Genomic DNA, 23,256 nt, shown 5'->3' on the forward strand with positions numbered 1-23,256 from the left:
AAACCATACAATTTTCAAGTGTTTATAGATATTTGCATCTACCTACTATTTGTTTTGTACGTTTCAGTGTTTATAACAGTTTGTTTTGATCTATGTAGCAACACAATAATTTTATGCACCGTTGTCTAGGTTATACTTCATACTTATAGCAATTTCTCAACTTTTAGACTAGCAATATCAGTATGCAAGCTATTTCAAGTGAAAACTATAAATGAATTTAACTCAATAAGTGTTTATGACATAATGATGTTTGTTGGTTGGAGAAGTATTACATTTGAGGTGGTTACTTGCAGAAGCTATTGAAGCTAAGCTATGGCGGAGCCGGAGGAGGGCCCAGAAGAAGAGGTGGTGGTGCGGCTCGCCTCTACTCCTCAGATCATCTTGGTAAGTAGTTTGCTTGCCAGCTTACAGTAGGCAGTGTTTTATGCATGTAAATAAACTTAGTACCTATTCATTCATTTAATTTTATGAATGAATAGTAAGTATTGAACTTCAATAACCTCCTCAAACACTAAAGGTTGGTTTGAACTTTGAATGTTACCAGTAGGTAATAACAAGCACAGGCATAAAACCGACAAAACCACTTGTTTTATATCCTTGGAACTGCCTAGATGTTTTCATAGGATGGTGTATTTATATTCTTTAGAAAGTTTTATGAAAGTTTGGTTCTTCTAAGTAATCAAATTGTTTTAAAACTCTTGGCAGACACAGGGAATTTTTTAAGCTCGTTGTGGCACATTTACCATTCCTATATTACTAAACTAAGATGATATAGCATATCAATCAGTTGGCTATTTTTGTTTGTAGCCCGAGAACATGGTCCCTGGCACATTAACAAATGCGCGTGCAGCGACTTCAGCCGGAGTCGAACTGGGACGGAAGCTGCTGCTGGCAGCCCGGGCCGGAGACACCAACCTTGTGCTGGACCTCATGGCGCAGGGAGCACCTTTCACCACTGACTGGGTATGTTGTTGTCCCTGGTGCATTCATATGCAAAATATTCCTTATTTATAATTGATTGTTGTATGCGGATTCCGAAAAATTATTCCTTCTCGCTTCCATTTGCTTTTTTTTTATATTTCTGTTATCGAACGAGCGAGCGAAGCGAAGCGAAGTTCTTACATTCGACTTCGGACACGCGGCCGGCTAGCGGCACGTCCCGGCATTTCGATGTTTTTAAGCTGAACTGTCAGAAGATAGTTTGATACTCAAGAACTTAAGTAAATTTGTCCTAATTTAAATGAAATTGGGTAAACGTGTAGTTGAGGGCAGTAAATTTTAGTCATTAAATTATGAGCAGGCTTTATCAAGAGGTTATTAAGCTAGAAGAGCTTAAAATGCTAAAAAGCTATTGTGAGGGGTCATGCATTTCTGGTCTTCTTTTTTGTTAAAAAGTATGGTCGAGTTTGGTATCAAATGAAAGCGCTCGGCTTGCACTTTTATAATATCGTCTTTAAATTTACCATTTTGAAATAATTAGCAAGATAAAAATAAACATAGTATAGGTATTTGACATTTGGCAAGAAACTATGGAAGGTAGAGGTTCTACACTCCACAGGTACAAGAAATATTACGGCTTACCATAGATACAGTTTATTTTAATCTCTATGGTGACTTAGATAAAGGCTCCACAGAGCTTACAATTATAGTTTGTCAAAGGACTGTCTCGTTTCAAACACAGACAGGGAGAATCATACTATCTTTGTCTTACACCAGTACTAGCACACGAAAGAAAAGGACGAGTATAGTTTTTTTGTTCGTATTCACTGACAATTTTGATTTGACAACTATATTTACACGCGTTTTCAATCCATTGTCGACTTTAGCCTGACCTAAAGGCCACAGACGTTCGGAATGGGGTTGGCAACTGTCAAAGGTTTGCATAGATGGCGCCATCATAGCTTGCCTCTTTGTCTATGAGATTTGGCTTAAATGACTGGCATCCAGGACATGTATTTGTATATTCATTAAAAAACAAAAAATTGACACAATTCTAGGGATTGACCGGGCAGTCATTCCGTACGGAAACTGAATGAAAATTCCAAACGTAAGCCAAGGTAAGTGTGCAACAAAATATAGATGAAGATGGCGGCCATGCACTATGTCATAAAAATCGTCATGGATGTCGTTTTTTAGGTTTTGGGGGGCGCAGATTTCGATAATGATGACCATTTTGGTTTCCAAGATGGCGGTCATGCACTATGTTATAAAAGACGTCATGGATGTCGTTTTATAGGTTATAGGGGGCGCAGATTTCGAAAATGATGACCATTTTGGAATCCACCATGGCGGCCATGCACTATGTCATAAAAGTCGTCATGGGTGTCGTTTTATAGGTTTTAGGGGGCACAGATTTCGTAACTGATGACCATTTTGGATTCCTAAATGGCGGCCATGCACTATGTCATAAAAGTCGTCATGGATGTCGTTTTATAGGTTTTGGGGGGCGCAGATTTCGAAAATGATGACCTTTTTGTATTCCAATATGGCGGCCATGCACTATGTCATAAAAGTCGTCATGGGTGTCGCTTTATAGGTTTTAGGGGGCACAGATTTCAAAAATTATGACCATTTTGGATTCCAAAATGGCGGCCATGCACTATGTCATAAGGATGTCGTTTTATAAGTTTTGTGGGGCTCAGATTTCGAAAATGATGATTATTTTGGAATCCAAGATGGCGGCCATGCACTATGTCATAAAAGTCGTCATGGGTGTCGTTTTATAGGTTTTAGGGGGCACAGATTTCAAAAATTATGACCATTATGGATTCCTAAATGGCGGCCATGCATTATGTCATAAGGATATCGTTTTATAGGTTTTGTAGGGCTCTGATTTCGAAAATGATGATTATTTTGGAATCCAAGATGGCGGCCATGCACTATGTCATAAAAGTCGTCATGGATATCGTTTTATAGGTTTAAGGGGGCGCAGATTTCGAAAATGATGACTATTTTGGAATCCAATATGGCGGCCATGCACTATGTCATAAAAGTCGTCATGGATGTCACTTTGTAGGTTTTAGGGGGCCCTGATATCGAAAATGATGATCATTTTGGAATCCAAAATGACGGCCATGCAGTATGTCATAAAAGTCGTCACGGATGTCGTTTTATTGGTCATGATCATCATTTTCGAAATCTACACACCTGTTTCAAATAAGGTATAGGTAGATGCATTCTAATAGTAAGTCAACATCTATATCTACCATCGAATTGTACTTTTGATAGTAGTACGAAATGTAATCTGAAAGGAGTCAAGTAATATGTTCCCGTAATGAGGAATCTACATTGATTCCAATTACTAGTAATTGTAGTATTCGAAAATTGATTCCTGATTCCTCAAATGGAATTGTACTTAGTAATTCGGTATTGTTAGATTACAAAGTAATCTGGGAATCGGTAATCAGATTACAAAGTAATTTCAAGTATCTAATCGTGGAATCAGGAATCATTTACGAAATGCGCATCCTGGACTAAGTAGCACTGCATTCATTCAATTGATCTTTTTGGCGAACCGCGAGTTCACAGTTCGGGGCGAACTACTAGTGTAGTTATGATCAGACTTACTATCTGCTTATGACTTACTGCCTTTGTCAAAAATGTCTTAAGATAAAAGGGGACGTGCAGAGCGGGGGCTCGTATGGAGCAGCAGTGGTTCACTATCGCGTTAACAATGTGTACGTGTACAGCTGGGCACGTCGCCGCTGCACCTGGCGGCGCTGGGCGGGCACGCGTCCACGGCCGCCGTGCTGCTGCGCGCGGGCGTGAGCCGCGACGCCCGCACCAAGGTGGAGCGCACCCCGCTGCACCTGGCCGCCCACGCCGGCCACGAGGCCGTAGCCACGGTGCTGTTGGACCACGGTGCGGCCGTGGACTGCAGGTATCGTCGTCCTACAGGTCGTGACATGTCGTCCGATGGTAACATCCGAGGGTAGCCACATGTAGTCAGACGCGTCGTACACTCTTAATGAGTTCGGTTACGTCAGAATCGTCTCCGCGATAGTAGTATCAATTAATAAATATTTCGTATGGTAAAATCAATAAACGACCACACTTCACTCGCACCTCTATAATAACAAAGTAATCGACTGGCAGTTTTCCCAGATACTAAAATTACAGGTCAAATAGTTTAACTATACTATCCATTCGGTCCGCATTTGTACTAAATTAACAGTCGGATCGAGCGAGATGGGCTAGCCAATCGAACGGTACATTTGATCCAAAAACACAGTGGAATAACGTGGTACTATCGGGCAGGGACATGCTGCGCATGACGCCGCTGCACTGGGCGTGCGCGCTCGGGCACTCGGCGCTGGCGGCGCTGCTGCTGCGGCGCGGCGCCGACCCCGGGGCGCGCTGCAAGTTCCGCCGCACCGCGCGCGCGCTCGCCGACCGCCACCCCGCCGTGCGCGCCGCCGTGCGCGCCGCCCTGGCCGACCGGGACCAGGCGGCCTCCGTGCGCGCCATACAAGGTAGGCGGCACGGAGGCGGCCTCGACCGAGCGAGGCCCCCGCCGTCGGGCCGGCTAAATCACATAAAACGTTAAAATAAACAAATAAAACTTAAAACATAATCTACGATACGCCTCTGCAGATTTGTTTACCTATTAAACTATTAAACGAATAAGCTTGCGGGGGAAAATCGTAAATGTGTTAAATTGTTCACGATGACTAACGTTTAGTAATTTTTTAGAAGAAATGGCGGTGGACGAGGTGTCGGAGTCGAAACCGTACGAAACCGTCCAGATGCAGATACCCGTAGAAGAGAAATACACACAACCGACCATCCGGATACCGCACAAATTCAACAAACTCAATATAGACAATGAGGTAAGTAATTACTTTTAACAAATTTAAACTTTACATCATGTTACTTCAGTTTAAAAGCATATTGCAATAAAGACTTTTGCGGCGGTAATATGGTCACAATTTTATCATTTGTCATGTTATGCGTCATTTTCGCAGGTTGATACTTGTTAGAATGTGACAGGCATGATGACTCGATGACAGAGGATGAACCGACCACCTTAGCCCTATTGTAGATGTAGGTATAGGTCTCGGAGTAATTAACAATGGAGACGCCATGTCTAAAATTTTCGGTACAAAATAGTCTGCCGTTTTTGCGGGGGAGGGGCACATCAAATGTATAGGTACGTCATGTCAGATAAACGTCAGTCCATACATATGGTTGACCATTGGCCGCCTATTTTCGACAGAGGGGAACGCCTGTTAATGGCGGCTCCATTGTTAATTACTCCGAGGTATAGGTACATACATTGAACAGTTTTCAGATTTTCATTACTTTTTACATCATATGGTGCGCCGTGCGTGTTTATTAAAAAATATTGTCTCTGGATAATAATACCACTCTATTAAACGAAGAACTTTTAGTGTAAGGCCTGAGTGGACGCTAGGGTTGAGCGTGCAGCGGGGTGGGGCGAGCGGCGTGCATGTTAAACAAATGCAAACATATAGGAGCGGCCTTAGTGCACGCTGCTCAAATCACCTGCTGCTAAGTGGACGCTCCGCTCCGAGCGTCCACTCAGGCCTTACACTTAGAAATGACTCTAAACGGCCTTACTCTTCTCGCTCATCTAAGTTACGCTCGGGGAAATCTTTAAGGTATTGCAAAAATTTGTGCAGCAACAGCGGCAGCCGGCCGGGAGCGGCGCGGAGTCGCACGCGACGGGCGCGGCGCTGCTGCGGCACCACGGCATCACGCTGCTGCCCGCCGACGACGGCAGCACCGTGCTGTCCGCGCTGCAGAGCGGCCGGACCGTCGTGCTCTCAGGTCACTATTGTACTAGCTAGTCGGGCGCGGCGCTGCTGCGGCACCACGGCATCACGCTGCTGCCCGCCGACGACGGCAGCACCGTGCTGTCCGCGCTGCAGAGCGGCCGGACCGTCGTGCTCTCAGGTCACTATTGTACTAGCTAGTCGGGCGCGGCGCTGCTGCGGCACCACGGCATCACGCTGCTGCCCGCCGACGACGGCAGCACCGTGCTGTCCGCGCTGCAGAGCGGCCGGACCGTCGTGCTCTCAGGTCACTATTGTACTAGCTAGTCGGGCGCGGCGCTGCTGCGGCACCACGGCATCACGCTGCTGCCCGCCGACGACGGCAGCACCGTGCTGTCCGCGCTGCAGAGCGGCCGGACCGTCGTGCTCTCAGGTCACTATTGTACTAGCTAGTCGGGCGCGGCGCTGCTGCGGCACCACGGCATCACGCTGCTGCCCGCCGACGACGGCAGCACCGTGCTGTCCGCGCTGCAGAGCGGCCGGACCGTCGTGCTCTCAGGTCACTATTGTACTAGCTAGTCGGGCGCGGCGCTGCTGCGGCACCACGGCATCACGCTGCTGCCCGCCGACGACGGCAGCACCGTGCTGTCCGCGCTGCAGAGCGGCCGGACCGTCGTGCTCTCAGGTCACTATTGTACTAGCTAGTCGGGCGCGGCGCTGCTGCGGCACCACGGCATCACGCTGCTGCCCGCCGACGACGGCAGCACCGTGCTGTCCGCGCTGCAGAGCGGCCGGACCGTCGTGCTCTCAGGTCACTATTGTACTAGCTAGTCGGGCGCGGCGCTGCTGCGGCACCACGGCATCACGCTGCTGCCCGCCGACGACGGCAGCACCGTGCTGTCCGCGCTGCAGAGCGGCCGGACCGTCGTGCTCTCAGGTCACTATTGTACTAGCTAGTCGGGCGCGGCGCTGCTGCGGCACCACGGCATCACGCTGCTGCCCGCCGACGACGGCAGCACCGTGCTGTCCGCGCTGCAGAGCGGCCGGACCGTCGTGCTCTCAGGTCACTATTGTACTAGCTAGTCGGGCAATTATGTTCATTATTATATGGGAAGGTTTTTTATGGTTTAGGGTAGGTGCCTATAACGTAAAATCACCTATCGTGATCTTTATCGACGGGGCGTTGGGTGATGACCGTCTCGGAAGCGTATAGCTCGAGCTACAGGCGTCGACGCCGACGTATCTTTGAAAATGTGAAACGATTCGTAGGGTAGTGTCGGTAATGCAAGTTGTGTTTGTGATGCAGACGCGGGCAAGCTGATGCTGAAGGAGAACAGCTCCCCCGCCCCTACTCCCCCCACCCCCGCGCCGCCCGCCACCCTCCCTCCCCCCGCCACCCTCCCTCCCCCCGTCACCCCCCCTCCCCCCCGCGCCGGCGTGGTGGTGCGCGCCTGCCCCGCCCGCTCCCCGCCGCGCCCCGGCGTCAAGGTGTTCACCGTCAACAAGCAGCCCGACAAGGACGTGCAGGTACGCTTAGCGATATTATTCGCTTCCCCCTGCCACATACAAATGATACAAACTTCTATGCGGGGGTAGACGTGCGCGCCGGTCGAAAAAAATCGGGCGGCGGCGCGCCACGAAAAAATCCACGGCGGCGGCGTGGGATTTTCAACTTTTCAATATACGTATAATTAGAAACCAAGATTTACTCTTAAATCAACACGGGAAAAATCTCAAAAAGACTGTGTTACGTCGTTTTTTTTTTGGTTTATTGTAGAAATATCATGATAAATAGTACATTACTACAGAGGCCGGGACAAAAGGGGTTGCCGGCCGAAGACATATAGACTGGATAGGTCTAAGCGCGGGCAACCCCATTTCCCGCCGAGGTATGTATAGTGCTTTTCTCAAACATGCAATGAAATAAATAAAATAAAAAATCCACGAAACCCAAGTTTTATTTATAGAAAAAACTAAAAGTAAACTACACCCAAAATATAACCAACACGTACCTATATCATTATCACGCGTATGTTTTACACGAGTCGTGTATTTTTACTACCCGTATATTTTCATATCTTTGATTTTTTTCGCGTTGTATCCGTCTGACTGTCGTTTTCGTCACATAAGTTTACATAGTCTTTCATGTTGATATCTTTGCTTTATGCATGGAGTAAATAAGTATAATTTCCACAGTGTTGACGAATTTGTAGTTACATTCATTTAAAATATGCCACAAAACTGTTTCTAATAAACTGTAAGCCATTTTTCTTAGTTTCTCAAATAATAAAATTGCCATAAGCAACCATATACATACTTCGTCTTTGACTTGGCGGCAGAGGCAGCAAGTTATTTAAAATCAATTCTGCTTACGCTGCCAATTCCAACACCTACGATTACAATTAATATTAATTCCATTATTTCGTCGGAACTCATATTAAAGTCAAAAAATCAACAACGCACCATAAATCCAATATAACAGAATGAATATTTTTCAACTTTACCTCCATAACAATTTAAAAAATATAACTACGCGTGTTTGAGTAGACCTTTTTACCGCTAACGTTTAGATGAAATATTTTAAATGTTTTTATTTGTGTAGTTAAATTTATAATTTAAAATTATAAAATTATAGAAAGTATTATTTAAGTTCATGTTGATTTTATACAAATAAAACTGCAAATTATAGCAAACATTGTTTTTTGTTTTTTTTTTTATAGGCGTAGTGGCAGAGTGTCATTACGAACCATAAAGCAAATACTGCCTCTAGTTTTTTTTTAATGGATGAATGCCACGATGCTGTGAACACAAATAATCTGTGAAATGAAAATTAAAAAAAGAGGACTTTGCCGGCCTAGGCCTGCAAGATGTGTATGAAATTCCATTAACGACCTTTTGTCCTAGCCGCACCTGAAACGTCATACTTCGCAGCCTATTATAAGGAACATAACATCAATATTTCATTGCATGTTTGAGAAAAACATATTTCAGTATGTTGGACGTTGCCAGGATCGGTGTAAATAAAAAGATACGCCGCGTAATGAAAAGACGTCCAGTATTTTGGACGTTGCCGAGTATAGACTACCTACTTTACGTGCATAAGGTTTTTTTAGTCCAATTCAAGTTTTTTTTTTTAATAAATATAGAATAATTGCATTTTTTAATTAGAAATACACTTACTGATGCTAACTACTTATGTAATGAATTGAAGTAAACCTATTATTTTTATATTTTTGGAATAACTTTATAGTTCGTATGTGGTAATATTTTACCAGTCATTGACGGTAAAATATTACGGGACAGCGGGTTATCCTAGGAAGCAATAACATCTAAGCAATGGTTTTTACAATAATGCATGCACTTATCAAAATTTTCCTAACAAATTTCTTAAATGAAATCGGGTATGTCTCTTGATGAAAACAAATCCACACACAAACACGAAACAAACAAGCACACACACACACCACATCCGCAGGGAAAAAATCCATAAAAATATTTTTTTTATCTATTTGGTTCATTACGTAATACGGCAAGTAATGACTTTTTAAAATGTTTTGAAACACCTAACATACCAGAAAATTTAATAATTTTACTCTTCGCATACTTGGCAACGTCTAACATATTGGACTTAGCAAAAGTGCCGTGTTGTCAATTACAACGGGCAAAATACTGGACATTACACTTTTTACACTTGTTTTACCCATAAACAAAAAACATTTTTATGTAAATCATATAGCCACGTAATAAACAGACCAGTTAGTAACCTATTACACGTTTTATTTTAACGCTGCTTAATACTGTCATATAAAAAAAATAATGAAATATGGGTAAAATGTCAGTCTGTCGGATGCTTCCTTGCAAGTTCTGCGTTCTGTAGGACTTTGTCAAAAAGATTATGTTTATGTTCACACTGGTTCCCAATATTTTCTTATATACTCATACTTAAAAATAACATATCATTCAAAGGGACAAACATATCATTCAATCATTCGAGGAAAGTAACGCTATGCTTTAATATTTGGTGCAGATTTTTTTTTTCTTGGGATGTCCATTATAGTGGACTTTATCGATTTAAGGGTTAAAATAAATCAAGCAATGAATGTAAATAAAAACGAAACAGTCGGAATGCTAAAGCTAATAGGCACGTCGCACGCGCTTTATGACCATTGATTTTAAATTTGTACTCTTGCGGACTTTGTCTCGGCGCGAATTTTAAACTATCGGCGGCGGCGGCGGCGCGCTGACTCCTTATGGCGGCGGCGCGCCGCGGCGGCGCACACGTCTAGCAGGGGGATCACTTTTCTCTGCAGCCGACTAGGGCGTGAGCCACAAAATATACTTATATTTTTTTATCTCATGGGTCTGATGTGATATGTGATTGACTCTAAGTACACTCATTATTTACTACATTGCTTATTACTACACAGATAAAATACGTCCAACTACCAGCAGACGCAACCATCCTATCACCACACAAAGCGGCCATGAAGGCCAAGAGCAAAGTCGTTCGAGCCGCCGCCGCCACCGGTACCGGTACCGTTACAGGAACCGGAACCGGTACCGGGACTACCGGTAACCGGCCCGGCGTCAAGATCATCATGAACAAAGCTAGCTTCAGCAAGTTGTTGGCTACTGCGACGAGGGCACACGGCTCAGGAGATAATGAGGTAATACACGGGATAGGTAACAAAAATATTGGGGAGTCCGTGTATACAGGACGACTAAATAATAACTGCAACTGGAGTTGGTCCCATAGTAAAACTTGCTCAGTATAACCATAACCTCCCTGATAATGAGAATGCAGTTATTTTTAAGCCACCGTGTATACTCCGTGAGCGGTGCATACGTGAGATCTGGATGTAATTTTTCTGTACATAAATAGAGTTCAAATGTATTTTTGTTCCAGCCACTTTCCCTCGGCAATGCCCGCGGCGAAGCAGTAGTGTGCGTCCCGGAACAGTTCGTGCGCTCCATGTCGGCGCGCTACCTGCGCGCGCAGCTGCTGGCCGCGCACGCCGCGCTGGCCGAGCTGCAGCGCCAGCTCAAGCAGGCGCGTGCGCAGCTCGCCGCCACGCAGCCCGGCTAGCCCCGCCCAATCAGAGCGCCGACTCAGTGATGTGAACTAACTTTATGTGTGTACAACTGGCTCAGTATCCCGGGTACTGAGATGACAGTTAGCCGTGGCCAATATCTACAACCCTATCTGTACAATCCGACATATATATTTTAAAAGATACGTAACCTTCCATATTAAGCAGTGAATTAAAGAGTCTTTAACACTCATTTTAACACCAGGAATATTAAAACACAGTTTGGGAGTGCTCACATTACCCTTAAATACCGAATCAATGTATGTCAGAAAATAGTGTTATTAAATTTTGAGACTTTAGTGATCTGTGAAATTCGAAATAACAAAACTCCTCTAAACACATGAAAGCAGTCAACGATACAGCAATAGAAGACTCCGCCTCTACAACAGGAATGAACCTAAAGTCACTAAAAATATAGCCACAAAAAGAGCAAATAACGAAATAGGCTGTAAAGACGTATTGATGCCTCATACACAATATTAATCTACTAAATGATTGAATAATATACTAAAAACTTTTTCTTCCTTCATGTGATTTGACAATTTGAACGATAGCAAAATGTAAATAAGATGTAACTATTGCAATAGTTATTTTATATAGAAGAAACTACTATATTTTTGTAAATACAATTTCTAGTAAAATGGCAAAAAACGGAATGCTTATAGATTCGTCATGTATGTCTGTCTGTCTGTCCGTCCGTATGTCACAGCCACTTTTTTCCGAAACTATAAGAACTATACTGTTGAAACTTGGTAAGTAATACATCATAAATCGTAAACCGCAATTTTATTATGTTACTTGCTGCTAAGGGTTCCTTTATGGGCGAGTCCGACTCGCACTTGGCTGCTTTTTTTTATGTGATAGTCAACAAACGAGCAGACAAGTTTCCGGTTTTAAATGTTCCAGAATATAAAAACGGGACATTATATCTTTAGGTGATGATGATGGCCATTTCTGGAGGATTCTTCTGCGAGTCCATCTTTAAATAATATCAAAAAAATAGGAAGGGCAGTTTAGAGTTACCGTCTCTTGCAGTTGAGTTGACAAAACATAAAGAACAGGCATACATAAAGGCTGGATTACTGAAGTGGGGCACAAGCACTTTTGTACTCAATATGCTTGTGCCGCACACCAGCCATAACATTCGTCAGATTTGTACTTGTTTTATTAGAAAACAAGCATTTGGGTCTGCATTATTAAAAAAAAATATCTGTTACACAATTATGATTAGTAGCCTACTTAAACCCTAGTTTACCGACGTAAACCCAGGCTAGATAAAGTAGATAGATCACAACTTATTATAAGAAGAAAAAACCTAATGTTATGTTTTTTATGTTGTTTGTAAGAAAATAAAAATTGTTCTTAAAATGTTGTTTAATTCATTTTTACAAATGATTGCATTACATACACTATTACATAACTATAAATTATTCACATACTAACTTGTTTTTAACGTTTTAACACATCAGTCTGTCATTCACAATTCCTTTAAAATTTAACAGTTATTCAAAGTTTTTTGTTAGCCTGGTTGAGTGTCCCACTGCTGAGCAAAGGCCTCCCCTCGTTTCCTCCACTCGACCCTGTTTTTTGTAGTTTCCCGCCAATCCGGATAAAATGCGTCCAAGTCGTCCCGCCATCTCCTTTTCGGTCTGCCTGCACTCCGGCCAGCACCATTTATGGTGTTCCGTGGGTCCCACTCCGTAACCATTTTGGCCCACCTTTCAGGGTGCATGTGGCAGACATGTCCAGCCCAGTCCCACTTAAGCTTAGCGGTCTTGACCCCTACATCTACAACTCGAGTTCTGGAGCGCAGTTCAGTGTTTCTGATTCTATCAGTCAATCAGTTGATTAATAGTTAAGGATGTAGCTCATACATATAGTTAGATTTTTAGCATTAGAAAGAACTTGCAAGAAGGTAAGCAATCTTGACATGTCTTTTAATTGAAAAACGCTTTTTAAAAATCAAAAACTATCACTTATGAAAGCAGAATATAAATGATCGTATTATATTCATAATTGTTACATATTTGCCGTAACTTATTTTTAAAATGTGTTTTTCAATTAAAAGACACCTCAAGATTGTTTACCTTTTTTCTAATGCTAAAAAAACGAACTATAGGTACAGTGTACATGTCGTCGCTGCATACAGAAATCGCCTCGTGATAACTGCCTTATAAGAAAATAGCAGAAAGTGTGGGAGCAACAGATACGTCATCTCTTCTCGCAGTCCTCGCCCTGAGCACCAGTCCTGAACGGCGCGAGTATGGCACCTTCTCTCTTGGCCCCTTTTTGCTGAAAGCGGCGAGCGCACGCTTCTCGTCCGTAGAGATTCAGTAGTTCTCTCTGCGGATACCTATCTTACACGTCTGTATATGAGAGAGAGACAGACTATGCGTCGTCTCGTCTCGCAGTTCTAGCCCTGAGCACAGTTCTGAATTGAGCTAAGATGGCGCCCTCTCTCTTGGCCCTCTCCTCTTTGCTGAAGGCTGCGAGCGCTCGTTTCTCGTCCGCGGAGTAGATCTGGTTCTCTTTGCGGATACGTACGGCTTCCATGCGACGATGTCTGTGGACAAAATGGTGTTATTTAAATTTCTTGTTGGATAAATTATCGATTTCAACTGAATAAGTTATGATATTATACCCTGCTGAATGAGAGTCAAGATGTGAGCAAACCATTTGATAGGGGCATCACACAATCAGATGTGGAAATCCTCGAGTGGCCTTTGTCTTCTGACCTACATGATGAAAACTAACTAACCTGCTACCACTCATAACGTATCCCACGCTCTCATACGCCGCGATCTCGTCACTCGTGAGGCCGATCTCTCCTCTCCTGGGTATCCTCTTCCCGTCCTGCACGAAGGCAGCCATAGCAGCACCTTCACCAGGCAGCAAGGCTCGTCCGAACTCTCGCAGCGGGCCGGCGCTGGCGGCGTCGACGGCGGGCGCGGGGCCGGGGATGGCGTCGTCTTCTTCCACGGATGTGCGTGCGATCACTTCATGTTCTTCTGAAATTATATAAACAAATATTTCAATAATATGGGTTGTTTAATCGAAATCTGAAAATTACATGTCTTTTCAAGTCAACTCACTATTCACTTATAAAATAAATAGCCAATCCTCTTTATTTAATGCAAAGCATCTGAGTTGGAATGCTTTCAATGGGCTTTTAAAGTTTGTTTTGAACAAATATTTTGGAAGAACCCCAGCAAAACTTACACTAAACTTGTAGCTCAAATAAGTAATTCCTTTCATAAAACTTACTTCCTTTCTCCACCCAAAGTTCTTCTTCGCTACAGCTGGAGTCACTGGAGGAGCTCTTGGACTTCTTCTTGGCTTTCTTGCGTGCCTTCTTCACCTTCTTCAGTTTCTTCTTTAACTTCTTCAGCTTCTGCTTGGTGTCTTCTTTGTCTTTGGACTTTTTCTTTTTCTTGTCTTTGCTTTTTTTGTTGTTTTCTGGTTCAGATTCTTCATCAGAACTGAAAAAAATCATGTTTTAATATATATTTGAATGCAATAGTGTTTTCATTAGCCTATCATCATATTATAACATTCCATAATTTCAAGTAATTCAACTGACCGCAACAACTGTGATACCTATTTTAGTAAAAGTTTATTGGCAAACTCTAAATGCCCAAACCTACTCATGTGCAACATGCAATGCATGGGTACCCTTGGGGCCCACCCACCTCTACTGCTAATGAAGTAAGTTTCAAGTTCTGTCTGTACTGGTACAATGAGGAGCACTCAACTCAATGTCTACCTTAGAATGTTATTGTAACATGTATGCAATTGTTGCCTTATGCATGCTATCAAGTTGCTATATGGAACTCACTCTGGCCTCTGCGGTGACTTGCCCCACACAGCAGAAACCCCGAGCTCGCCAATGCGCTCGCGTTGCTCGCGGCGCGCGTCCAAGAAGTCATCTTCTTGTGGTTTGTAGCGTCCACGGCCGCCTACACCACCGCCTGTACCGGTCGCACTGCTACCTAGACCTGGAACAACATCCACAACATAAGCACTATTAAAAACAAGCAAAATGCTTGAAAAACATTGTAGGAAGCCAAAAAAATCCTAACCCAAAGTCTTAAAAGTTAATTGATTGCCACTTTATTGACTAAAATACCAATACAGAAAAATTTATACAAATGGTTAAAGTCCTAAACACTAGCTTAACATGAAATTCTCTTACCTCCTCCAAATCCTCCACCAGAGCCAAAACCCCCGCCTGAGCCCAGCCCGCCTCCTCCACCGAAATCTGTGTACGAGCTACGAGTCCTATCATCCCCACGGCGCTCATTTTCCCTTTCCTTATGAGGCATGTGCGATCTCTCCCTGCTGCGACTACGCTCTCTGGGCTTCCGATCTCTCTGGCGCTCCTTGCTGTGTCTGTCTCTGCTACGATCTCTTGTGCGCTCTCTCCGGTCTACACTTTTGTCTCTGTGACGATCTTTGCTTCGCTCTCGAGATCGGTACCGCTCCTTACTCCGGTCCCGCCCTCTGTCGCGACTTCTGCGGTGCTCGCGGCTGCGGCTGCGGTGCCGCGAACTACTACGATCTCGATCTCTCCCCATGTGTGCTATTTGATTCACAAATTCCAAATAAACAAACTGAAGTCAAGTGCTTATATTATAAACTGTTATAAATGGTCAAAATGTTTGGTGTAAGAAATTTCAGACGCTAGAATAAATTCTCGAATAATAATAATATCATGTAAAAGGCTATTTCCGTAGATTTTGGTGATATCTTTTTTAACCACAAAATATTACAAGTTGTGAATACAAGACAACTAAGACAAGCGATTGACAATGACAAGACAAATCATAGACAAATGGCAAAATACATTCTGTTTTACGGTGCATAACAAGGTGCGTCAGGTTTTAGATGAAATTATTACTAGTTCAAGTAAAGTTAAATAATTATGAAACGTAAAAACTGTTCTTTAAATATTTAAAATAAGCAATCAATTAAATGGCATTATATAATTATACGGTAAACATAATTATATAGAAATTATTCATTCTAATCGCAGCATGCGTAAAAGAATATGTAATATGCAAGCCCCCTACTCTGTCTGTTCTCTTTCACGGCGCAGCAACTAGTATCATTTCTCACTCCTTGCTCTTTTAAAAATGCCGTTTGTCAAAAAAGGACAACCATACTGTTGACAAGATGGACTTCAAATCCAAGTGGCCCCTTTTTAGGCGACCCAGGTTGTGCATGTGTGCGTAAAAACGTATATGTGTGCTCTTTTAGGGATGTGAAAAGTCGATTTTAATCATGTTATATATCGATAAACGCTACACAGCGGAACGAAATAGCGATTAATTGAAGCTTCAATATCTTCGTTAAACATAAGCATAATTGAAATGCTAATGGATAATGAATATACAGTGAAACCTGGATAAGTGAGATCTCAAGGGACGAGCAAATTTGTCTCACTTAAAGAGGTTTTCCACTTACCCAGGCTCCCAGTTAGCCAGGTACAAATAAATTTCTGTCTCATTTACAGAGGGTCTCATTAATAGAGGTGAGGATAGAGGATTATATCTCAGTTATAGAGGTGGTTAATAAGGTATTTTGTAAATATCTTTAAATGTTTAGGTAAAATAATCCTTATCCCTAAATATTTTTTAAGTCTGTTTAAATATTTCTTTGAATTTAATTTGAATGATTTTCCAAAGGATAGCTTTTTTCAATTAATTTTGATACGGACTTCATTGCGACTTAGAAATTTAATAAATAAAAATTTATTTTTTCGTGTTATTTATCAAAATTTCAGCTTTCATTACGATAGTTTTAAGTACTTACATAAATTAACTAAATCAAACTTGAAGTTGTTTAGACACAAATGACACAATTAGGCAAATGCGGAATTTTGTGGATAGACTAAGAGTTAGTAATAATACGGAAATTGTTCAATGAAGTCCAAGTTAGAGAGGTCATAGATTGACATTATCTCAGATACAGAAGTCAATTCCCTATAAAATTCTAAAAAACAATTAGGAAAATGTAATCTTATACATATAGTCTCAGTAAAAGAGGTAAAATACACTCTCTGTCTCAATTATAGAGGTCAATGTGACTATAAAATCATAACAACGAATCCCAGTTATACAGGTTCGTTTTTTCTCAGTAACAGAGGTCATTCATTGCTAAAGTGTCGGGACCGCACCATGAGTCCCAGCTATAGAGGTTTCTCACTTATCCAGGTCCCACTTAACCAGGTTTCACTGTATTATGATGTAATAAAATATTTCAACTATTGCGGACCACCTATTTTAGTAGGTATTTATGTATTTTAATTAAATATCTGAACTTTCCTTTGGTTCTCTCCTGGGGCGTGACTATAAAATTGTGATCTGATAACCACAATAAAGAATAAAAGCGTTTTTGTTCATTTTAGGTATAGTTAAACCTTTGAAGTAAAATTAAAATTGCAAGAAATGTCGATAGTTTATCGATATGACTTTATCGACATCGCTACAGCAAAGTGGGTCGCTTTGTTAATCGTACACTAAACAAAAAGTGGTCCCACTGACAGCTCGCTTGGAAGGCATCTGTATATATTCTTATATCTATGGTAATATGCAAGATCCACTTTGCGTTTTGATTCACTGTTCAAAACATTTCAAATATTTTAATCATCTTTTTTCTACAATATTTATAAACTTAAATAATAGTCATTAATTGTATCAAAGTTTTAATGTATAATCTAAAGACTTATTTAGTAAAAATCTGCAATAAATAAGTTCAAAAATATATCATCGACGTTTGGTTTCATACTAAAAGTTTAAATCAATAATTTAGACGTTTACGTCACAAATGACGTCACGTTTGTTGATATGTGCGGTTGATTTGATCGCCTCTCAGTGTTAATATTTAAAGTACTGATCATAGAATGCAATATGAAGATATCTACGCCCAGATATACAGTTTGCCTTTTCTTTCAACTAACTTTTTTGCTCTGTGACTTAATATTTAACTGCGCCAGTCTTTTTCCCAGAAGTCGTGATGGGCTCCTCGTATTATTTATGTAAGAAATCAAGCAAATACTGTGAATATTTTACAAGGGAAGTAACGAGAAACAATAATTTGTATTTATTCAGCTTCCAGGACCTGTTCCTTGTGCTGTCCATCACGATGTTGCTGATGACTTTCTTTTCCACCTATTTATTTCAGGTATGATTTTAATATGAACATTGTTTCAATTAGCATTAAGAATTATATTTTTTACAGATTATAACCGATATTGCGTTGGTACGAGAGTAAAAGGCAGGCTTCCAATTTTTTATTCATTAATTAAGACTTAAACAAACATTCTTTCATGGAATTATTGTATTTTGCCTATCCAGGCTGGCCTAGTGGAAGTTCTCGCGCGTCGTTTCCGCGCAGCCGGGTGCGCCTGCGCTATATACGCCGGTGTGTGTGCAGCGCTCCATGCTGCGTGCCTGTTGCATGCTTCTTCCACGCCTGGTCCAAGCTCCTCACCCACATTAATGCTGCTGTTCACACTACAGCGATGTTGTGAGTATATATTTAACTGATACTTTGCCATGGCAAGCAGCTTTAGGAATCAGTGGTCTACTTTGGTGCTCTGTATAATATATTTATAATGATTTTACAGCCTAGTCTGGCACCACAAGCCATGTCCCTTTTTAGACCTTTATAAACCATTACAACACTTGGTAAATGGGGGCATATATGTATAAACATATATGCCCCTATTTATCAAGTGTTGTATTCAGCAGTATATTTGTTTGTTTGGCAGTATCTCCATGGTACTACTTCCTATACAAGCGTGCAGCACTGCGAGTTAGCGACCCGCGGCTGTATGAGGATGTGGACTGGTTGCCGCGCCCGCAGGCCAGGGACCCACCCTAAAGTAACACTAATTATATCATCAACATCATTGTAAATACAACTGATCATTAGTAAATCTTATTGCAATGATGGAAGATTTAATAATGATCAGTTGAATATGTATGCTGCTCTAAGCATGAAGGTATAGTCTATTTCAATTTTTTTTTTTATTATTATTAAAGCTTTATTCCTTCCATACATTTAAGTTTTATAAATATATTATTTGACATGAAACTATGATAGTTTTATATGGACCCCGTTTGGGTAAAAGCCTCCTCCAACCCATGCCATTTTTCACGGTCTTTGGCTGACTCCATCCAGCTTGCACCTGCGACCTTATGAATATCTTCTGTGAAATTGAAATAGACTTTACTATTAGCGCTTTGTTGTTTTGTGCGGTATGCGCGTACGTTAAACGCCGCTTGTTACTTACATTTCCTACGTTAACCTGTGTTTTTGTATCACAGATGCTAAAAATTACAGCTTGGTGGGCCCATACACTACCCAGCCATCCTGTTTTTGTACTAAAATGGCTTGACAATTTAATGGGATACAAAAATTAGATTTATTCACGAGTCTCAAGTTCTTAATGCATTATTATAGTCAGAAGCGTAATTGGGTACTTGCCTACTAGTCAAATCAGTTTCTTTTTAAGAACTGTCAAATCGACTTGCCAAAATGGAATTTATATGAAAACGAGTTTAACATCTAGTGACGTCACGTTCAACTCGCCTACTTTTTATATTTCAATCCGATCTATTAAATAGAAACTGTGTTTAAAACTAACTGCTATCTATGTTTTCTTAATAATTATCTGGTGCTTTATTTCGTACACGGTGTGAAATAATTTATTTTAAGTAGAGGAAAGTACCCAATTTATATTTAAGTATAGTTAGTCAAAGATATTAAGAAAGGTTTATTATGCACAAATGATAAGAAATAATATTTGTTATTTATTGTCAAAGCAAAGAGTTTTAGTGGGAGAGTTGTAAAGCTAAGGATTCTTATTGCCTCAAATTGGCGGCTGAAGTATGTGGCGCTGTAGTATTGTGGGAAATGGATTGTCACACATTAGCACTTGACTAATTCGTTACTGTTTTTTCCTATAAGTTATATTTCATAATTTCTAGTCAGTCTACCATACAATTATACAGTGGAGACATAAACATTTATAAGTCGACTATTTTACTGAGACGGGTGGTACCAAACTGTTATGAATAGCTAAAGCATGTCCGATTTTTTACAGATTAAGTTCGACATAGTCTTACAATGGCGTACTTGCTCTTAGAAATGCGGACAGGCTATTCAAACCAATTGAAAGTATTGTTGCATGCAACTTTTTTGTATGAAAGTAACCAAATGAGAAGTAAAAAGATTTACACAGCGCGCAACTACTTTACCAACCGGCCGAGTTAAATGGTAGATCTATAAACATAGGGGCCAATATATGAAAGACTAAGGGAAATGATTACATTTAGTCTAGAAGTTTAAAAAAAATGTTTTCACTGTCTTAGTTCCTTTTTCTGTCAACTATTGTAATTGTATAAGTTTCTTCACATTAATGTCGGTCGGGGCACAGAGGCAAGTGCGCTAATGGGCCAAATTCACCTTTCCTAAAATTATTTTGGTGGAGGAATTGATCTCTGAACTCATATCTTTAATTATAGTTAATAACATTGTAGATAGGATGTTAACTGTTTTCTAATAAGATTCTATTTGATGTGAAAGATTTTCATGTGGTGTTGAATAAAACAAGGCATTCGTGTATTTCCATTACTTTTCTTAATGATATACACACTACTCTTAGGCCTCGTGTTTCTACCAAAGATCTCCAAGGATGCGTAGCGAGGGATGCGTTTGTGAACCAATAGAATCACTTCATTTACCTATCCTCGCTCAGCGCAGCTAGTCGGCAATTTTCTATTGGTTCTTGTCAAACACATCCTTTGCCACGCATCCTCGCACATCTGGGATGGAAATGCAATCTTAGACCCGATAACAGTTTAATTAAGGGTCGAAAGTTTTTAATAAATTAAATATATATTTTATTTGAATCCGTACTTTATTGAAACAGACTTATTTACAATATTATTAAGTATCTACTTAATTATTTAATTTAGCACAATCTATTCAATTATTACGATAAAATTTTCTCAATAGACGATTCTAAGCAAGATTTGAACATTAAATTATTGCTCGTATTTAGATTTCCCATCTTAATTAATTCTTACTCTATGTTATGTCCATTTCATATAAATCTTAAAATGACAACATTTTGTATGTATGGTCTGACAGGTTTCAGGTTTTATGTTTACATTCTTTTAAGATCGATATGGAATAAACTACATTCCATTTGTACTGGAGGATGTAGGCAGCCTACGAACGACTTGGAGTGAAATATCTTGCTCACTTAGGCCCACTTGCAACATCCCACTAACCCTGGGTTACGCGGTTAAACCGTTGCCCTAGTGTCAAATTGTACTGGTAACCATGGTAACACCAAGTTTAACCGGTTAACCCCGGATTAATGGTATGGTGCAAGTGGGCCTTAGCGAGCCATCTTGTCAAAAGGTGGAAACATGAGAAAAAAGGTTTGGTAGTCTGTATAAAGATACTGTGTATTTAGTCACACTAGTCACTGTAAGGTTTACCATAATTCAGGCTTAGTTTGATTTATCAACCGATACCTGTCATTATACAGTGGCGTAGCTAGGCGAGGGCGACGCGCTCTAAGGGGCGCGAGGCCCTTTCGGGCACAGTGAAAGAAAAGGGCTTCGCAGATGTGATTTCGCCCACAGCTAGATTAGTTCACGCTACGCCACTGTCAATATCAATATATACCGGATGTGGCCTGTAATATCAGCAAAAAATTAAACTGTAGGCTGTACTCCTCATACTGACCAACATTTGTTCAGCGACTTTTAAAAATAACCTGTGGTTCGATTTTTAATACACTTTAAAGTTTATTCTAAGACGCAATGTATTGCGAATTCTGTTATGTTTAAGGAGTGACAAGCAACGTCAATCACGGCGTCACAATGATATGGCGTGGCGATGGCGTCCATTGAAGATAATATACTTCATAATTTTTAAAAGTTGTTGAACAATAGTGTCACCGTTTGAGGAGTACAATCTGTTTTAATTATTTGCTCATATTACAGGCCACACCCGGTACCTATTAGAATTCAATCTTAGGACTTCCTAATACATAGATAGCACTTTCGCAACTCTTCTTGAAAAAATCAACAATACATTATTATTTGTAATTCATATTTTATTTTTTCAAAAATCATCTAGATTAGTCCAGCCAGAAATATGATTAACACGAATGTGATTTTATGAAACATGATGAATGTTTTGGCCGACTATGACTCTAGGTCTCGAAACCCGGGATAGAGTAAGCCTGATGGAGTCAAATGATGAGTGGGCTTACGTAACTCAGGCTCAAGAGGGAGTGAGCATGTAGTCGCGGAGTGATGAGTGGCCTCCCACGAGCCTCGAGCAGGTCGCATGTAGGCCTCTCGGGGCCTAGAAGTTGGCGCGGCACAGCGGGCAGTTGGACTTGCTCGATGTTTGGAACCACTTGCGCTGTGGGCACAAACAGAGTATGTCAGAATACAATAAGTTAAACTATACTGGTGCACCACGCGTAATTTCGAAAGTTATTTATTTACTAGTCTGTTATCGCTCTACACTGGTAAAAACAGCTGGCAAAACCTGGAACAGACTGACACAGAAGAGAGAAGATTGGAAAGTGTTGGGGGAGGCCTTTGCCAAAGGGCACACAGAATAATTACAATTAACAATGGAAAATAATTAAACAAACGATAAGTCACATATTCTGATACAAGGCTATAAAATAAAATAAACTAAAATAAAATATCGCTCTACAAATAAGATTGTGTCAGATATTTTTGCGGCCTTCGAAGAGTAACATATGGTTGCAGGTGGCTGTAATTAGTAGATTATGTGCTTTGCTGCGAGAGAAATTCAAGCTGTAGAGGAAAACAACCTGCATACTAGAGATGCCCCGAATAGTGAATTTGGCCGAATGCCGAATATACGGCCCCACTCTCGGCCGAATACCGAATATTCGGCAAAGTGGCCGAATAGGCCGAATATCGAATAGTTCCCGAATATTCGTGGCATCTCTACTGCAAACCACGCAGGCATTTTTGGGCAAGCTATAAAGGAGCTACTTTTGTATCCCCATTGTAAGAAACAGCAAACTGACCAGGCATTCGGCGTGGAACTTGTTGCGGCACTGGTGGCAGACCACCTTGGGCAGGCGGCCCGTGGCGGGGTGCAGCCGGCAGTAGCAGATGTAGCACTGCGGGGACGCCTCCACGCGCTTCGCCACCGTGTCCATCCACATGCGGATCGCGTTTAGGACCGTGCCGTTCTGTTATTCAATAATTAAACACTTAATTAGACTTCTATTTCGTAAAACATATTTGAAAGACGACGTAAAAGTTGGCTAAAACTGCAGCCTACGTTACGCGCTCCAGACTTCCCGTTCATCCAAATCGCCTTTGAATAGAAAATAATAGAATAGAAATAATGTATTC

At 41.3% G+C, this 23,256-nt stretch overlaps 4 protein-coding genes across 4 annotated transcripts in view; 2 read left to right on the forward strand and 2 right to left on the reverse strand.

Annotated features, from left to right (window-relative positions):
- The first annotated feature begins 248 nt into the window (after window positions 1-248).
- On the forward strand, window positions 249-12,193 carry LOC134664248 (GA-binding protein subunit beta-2). The gene is made up of 9 exons (XM_063520789.1): window positions 249-384; window positions 808-963; window positions 3,690-3,880; window positions 4,258-4,472; window positions 4,693-4,829; window positions 5,643-5,790; window positions 7,042-7,262; window positions 10,163-10,402; window positions 10,642-12,193. Exons 1-9 carry the CDS (start codon window positions 313-315, stop codon window positions 10,819-10,821), a joined length of 1,560 nt encoding a protein of 519 aa, XP_063376859.1. The 5' UTR covers window positions 249-312; the 3' UTR covers window positions 10,822-12,193.
- Window positions 12,194-12,212: 19 nt separating this feature from the next.
- Window positions 12,213-15,611, reverse strand: LOC134664252 (NKAP family protein CG6066). The gene is made up of 5 exons (XM_063520794.1): window positions 15,018-15,611; window positions 14,661-14,820; window positions 14,090-14,304; window positions 13,584-13,833; window positions 12,213-13,388 (listed from the first exon to the last, which is right to left on the reverse strand). The coding sequence occupies exons 1-5, from the start codon at window positions 15,397-15,399 to the stop codon at window positions 13,214-13,216; spliced, it is 1,182 nt and encodes a 393-aa protein (XP_063376864.1). The 5' UTR covers window positions 15,400-15,611; the 3' UTR covers window positions 12,213-13,213.
- A 1,987-nt stretch (window positions 15,612-17,598) lies between these two features.
- LOC134664254 (transmembrane protein 138-like) lies at window positions 17,599-20,455 on the forward strand. The gene is made up of 4 exons (XM_063520796.1): window positions 17,599-17,861; window positions 17,935-18,007; window positions 18,181-18,352; window positions 18,597-20,455. Exons 1-4 carry the CDS (start codon window positions 17,734-17,736, stop codon window positions 18,707-18,709), a joined length of 486 nt encoding a protein of 161 aa, XP_063376866.1. The 5' UTR covers window positions 17,599-17,733; the 3' UTR covers window positions 18,710-20,455.
- Window positions 20,456-20,731: 276 nt separating this feature from the next.
- Window positions 20,732-23,256, reverse strand: part of LOC134664253 (E3 ubiquitin-protein ligase listerin) — a 74,295-nt gene continuing 71,770 nt past the window's right edge. Inside the window, exons 30-31 of the mRNA XM_063520795.1 lie at window positions 22,923-23,090; window positions 20,732-22,276 (exon numbers count right to left, since the gene is read on the reverse strand). Coding sequence (XP_063376865.1) covers window positions 22,217-22,276; window positions 22,923-23,090 — 228 coding nt within the window. The 3' untranslated portion in view covers window positions 20,732-22,216. The remainder of the gene's footprint in view (window positions 22,277-22,922; window positions 23,091-23,256) is intronic.

This window comes from Cydia fagiglandana, chromosome 5 (assembly GCF_963556715.1).
Source record: "Cydia fagiglandana chromosome 5, ilCydFagi1.1, whole genome shotgun sequence".
NCBI classification, from domain to species: Eukaryota; Metazoa; Arthropoda; class Insecta; order Lepidoptera; family Tortricidae; genus Cydia; species Cydia fagiglandana.

Coding starts and splice junctions, on each gene's coding strand:
- LOC134664252 (XM_063520794.1), bottom strand. CDS start 15,399: ATGGGGAGAGATCGAGATCGTAGTAGTTCGCGGCACCGCAGCCGCAGC. Junction 14,821..15,017: donor TGGTGGAGGATTTGGAGGAG/GTAAGAGAATTT, acceptor ATGTTGTTCCAG/GTCTAGGTAGCAGTGCGACC. Junction 13,389..13,583: donor TACGTTATGAGTGGTAGCAG/GTTAGTTAGTTT, acceptor TTTTGTCCACAG/ACATCGTCGCATGGAAGCCG.
- LOC134664254 (XM_063520796.1), top strand. CDS start 17,734: ATGAAGATATCTACGCCCAGATATACAGTTTGCCTTTTCTTTCAACTA. Junction 17,862..17,934: donor GGGCTCCTCGTATTATTTAT/GTAAGAAATCAA, acceptor GTATTTATTCAG/CTTCCAGGACCTGTTCCTTG. Junction 18,353..18,596: donor GTTCACACTACAGCGATGTT/GTGAGTATATAT, acceptor TTTGTTTGGCAG/TATCTCCATGGTACTACTTC.
- LOC134664248 (XM_063520789.1), top strand. CDS start 313: ATGGCGGAGCCGGAGGAGGGCCCAGAAGAAGAGGTGGTGGTGCGGCTC. Junction 3,881..4,257: donor GGTGCGGCCGTGGACTGCAG/GTATCGTCGTCC, acceptor ACTATCGGGCAG/GGACATGCTGCGCATGACGC. Junction 5,791..7,041: donor CCGGACCGTCGTGCTCTCAG/GTCACTATTGTA, acceptor TTTGTGATGCAG/ACGCGGGCAAGCTGATGCTG.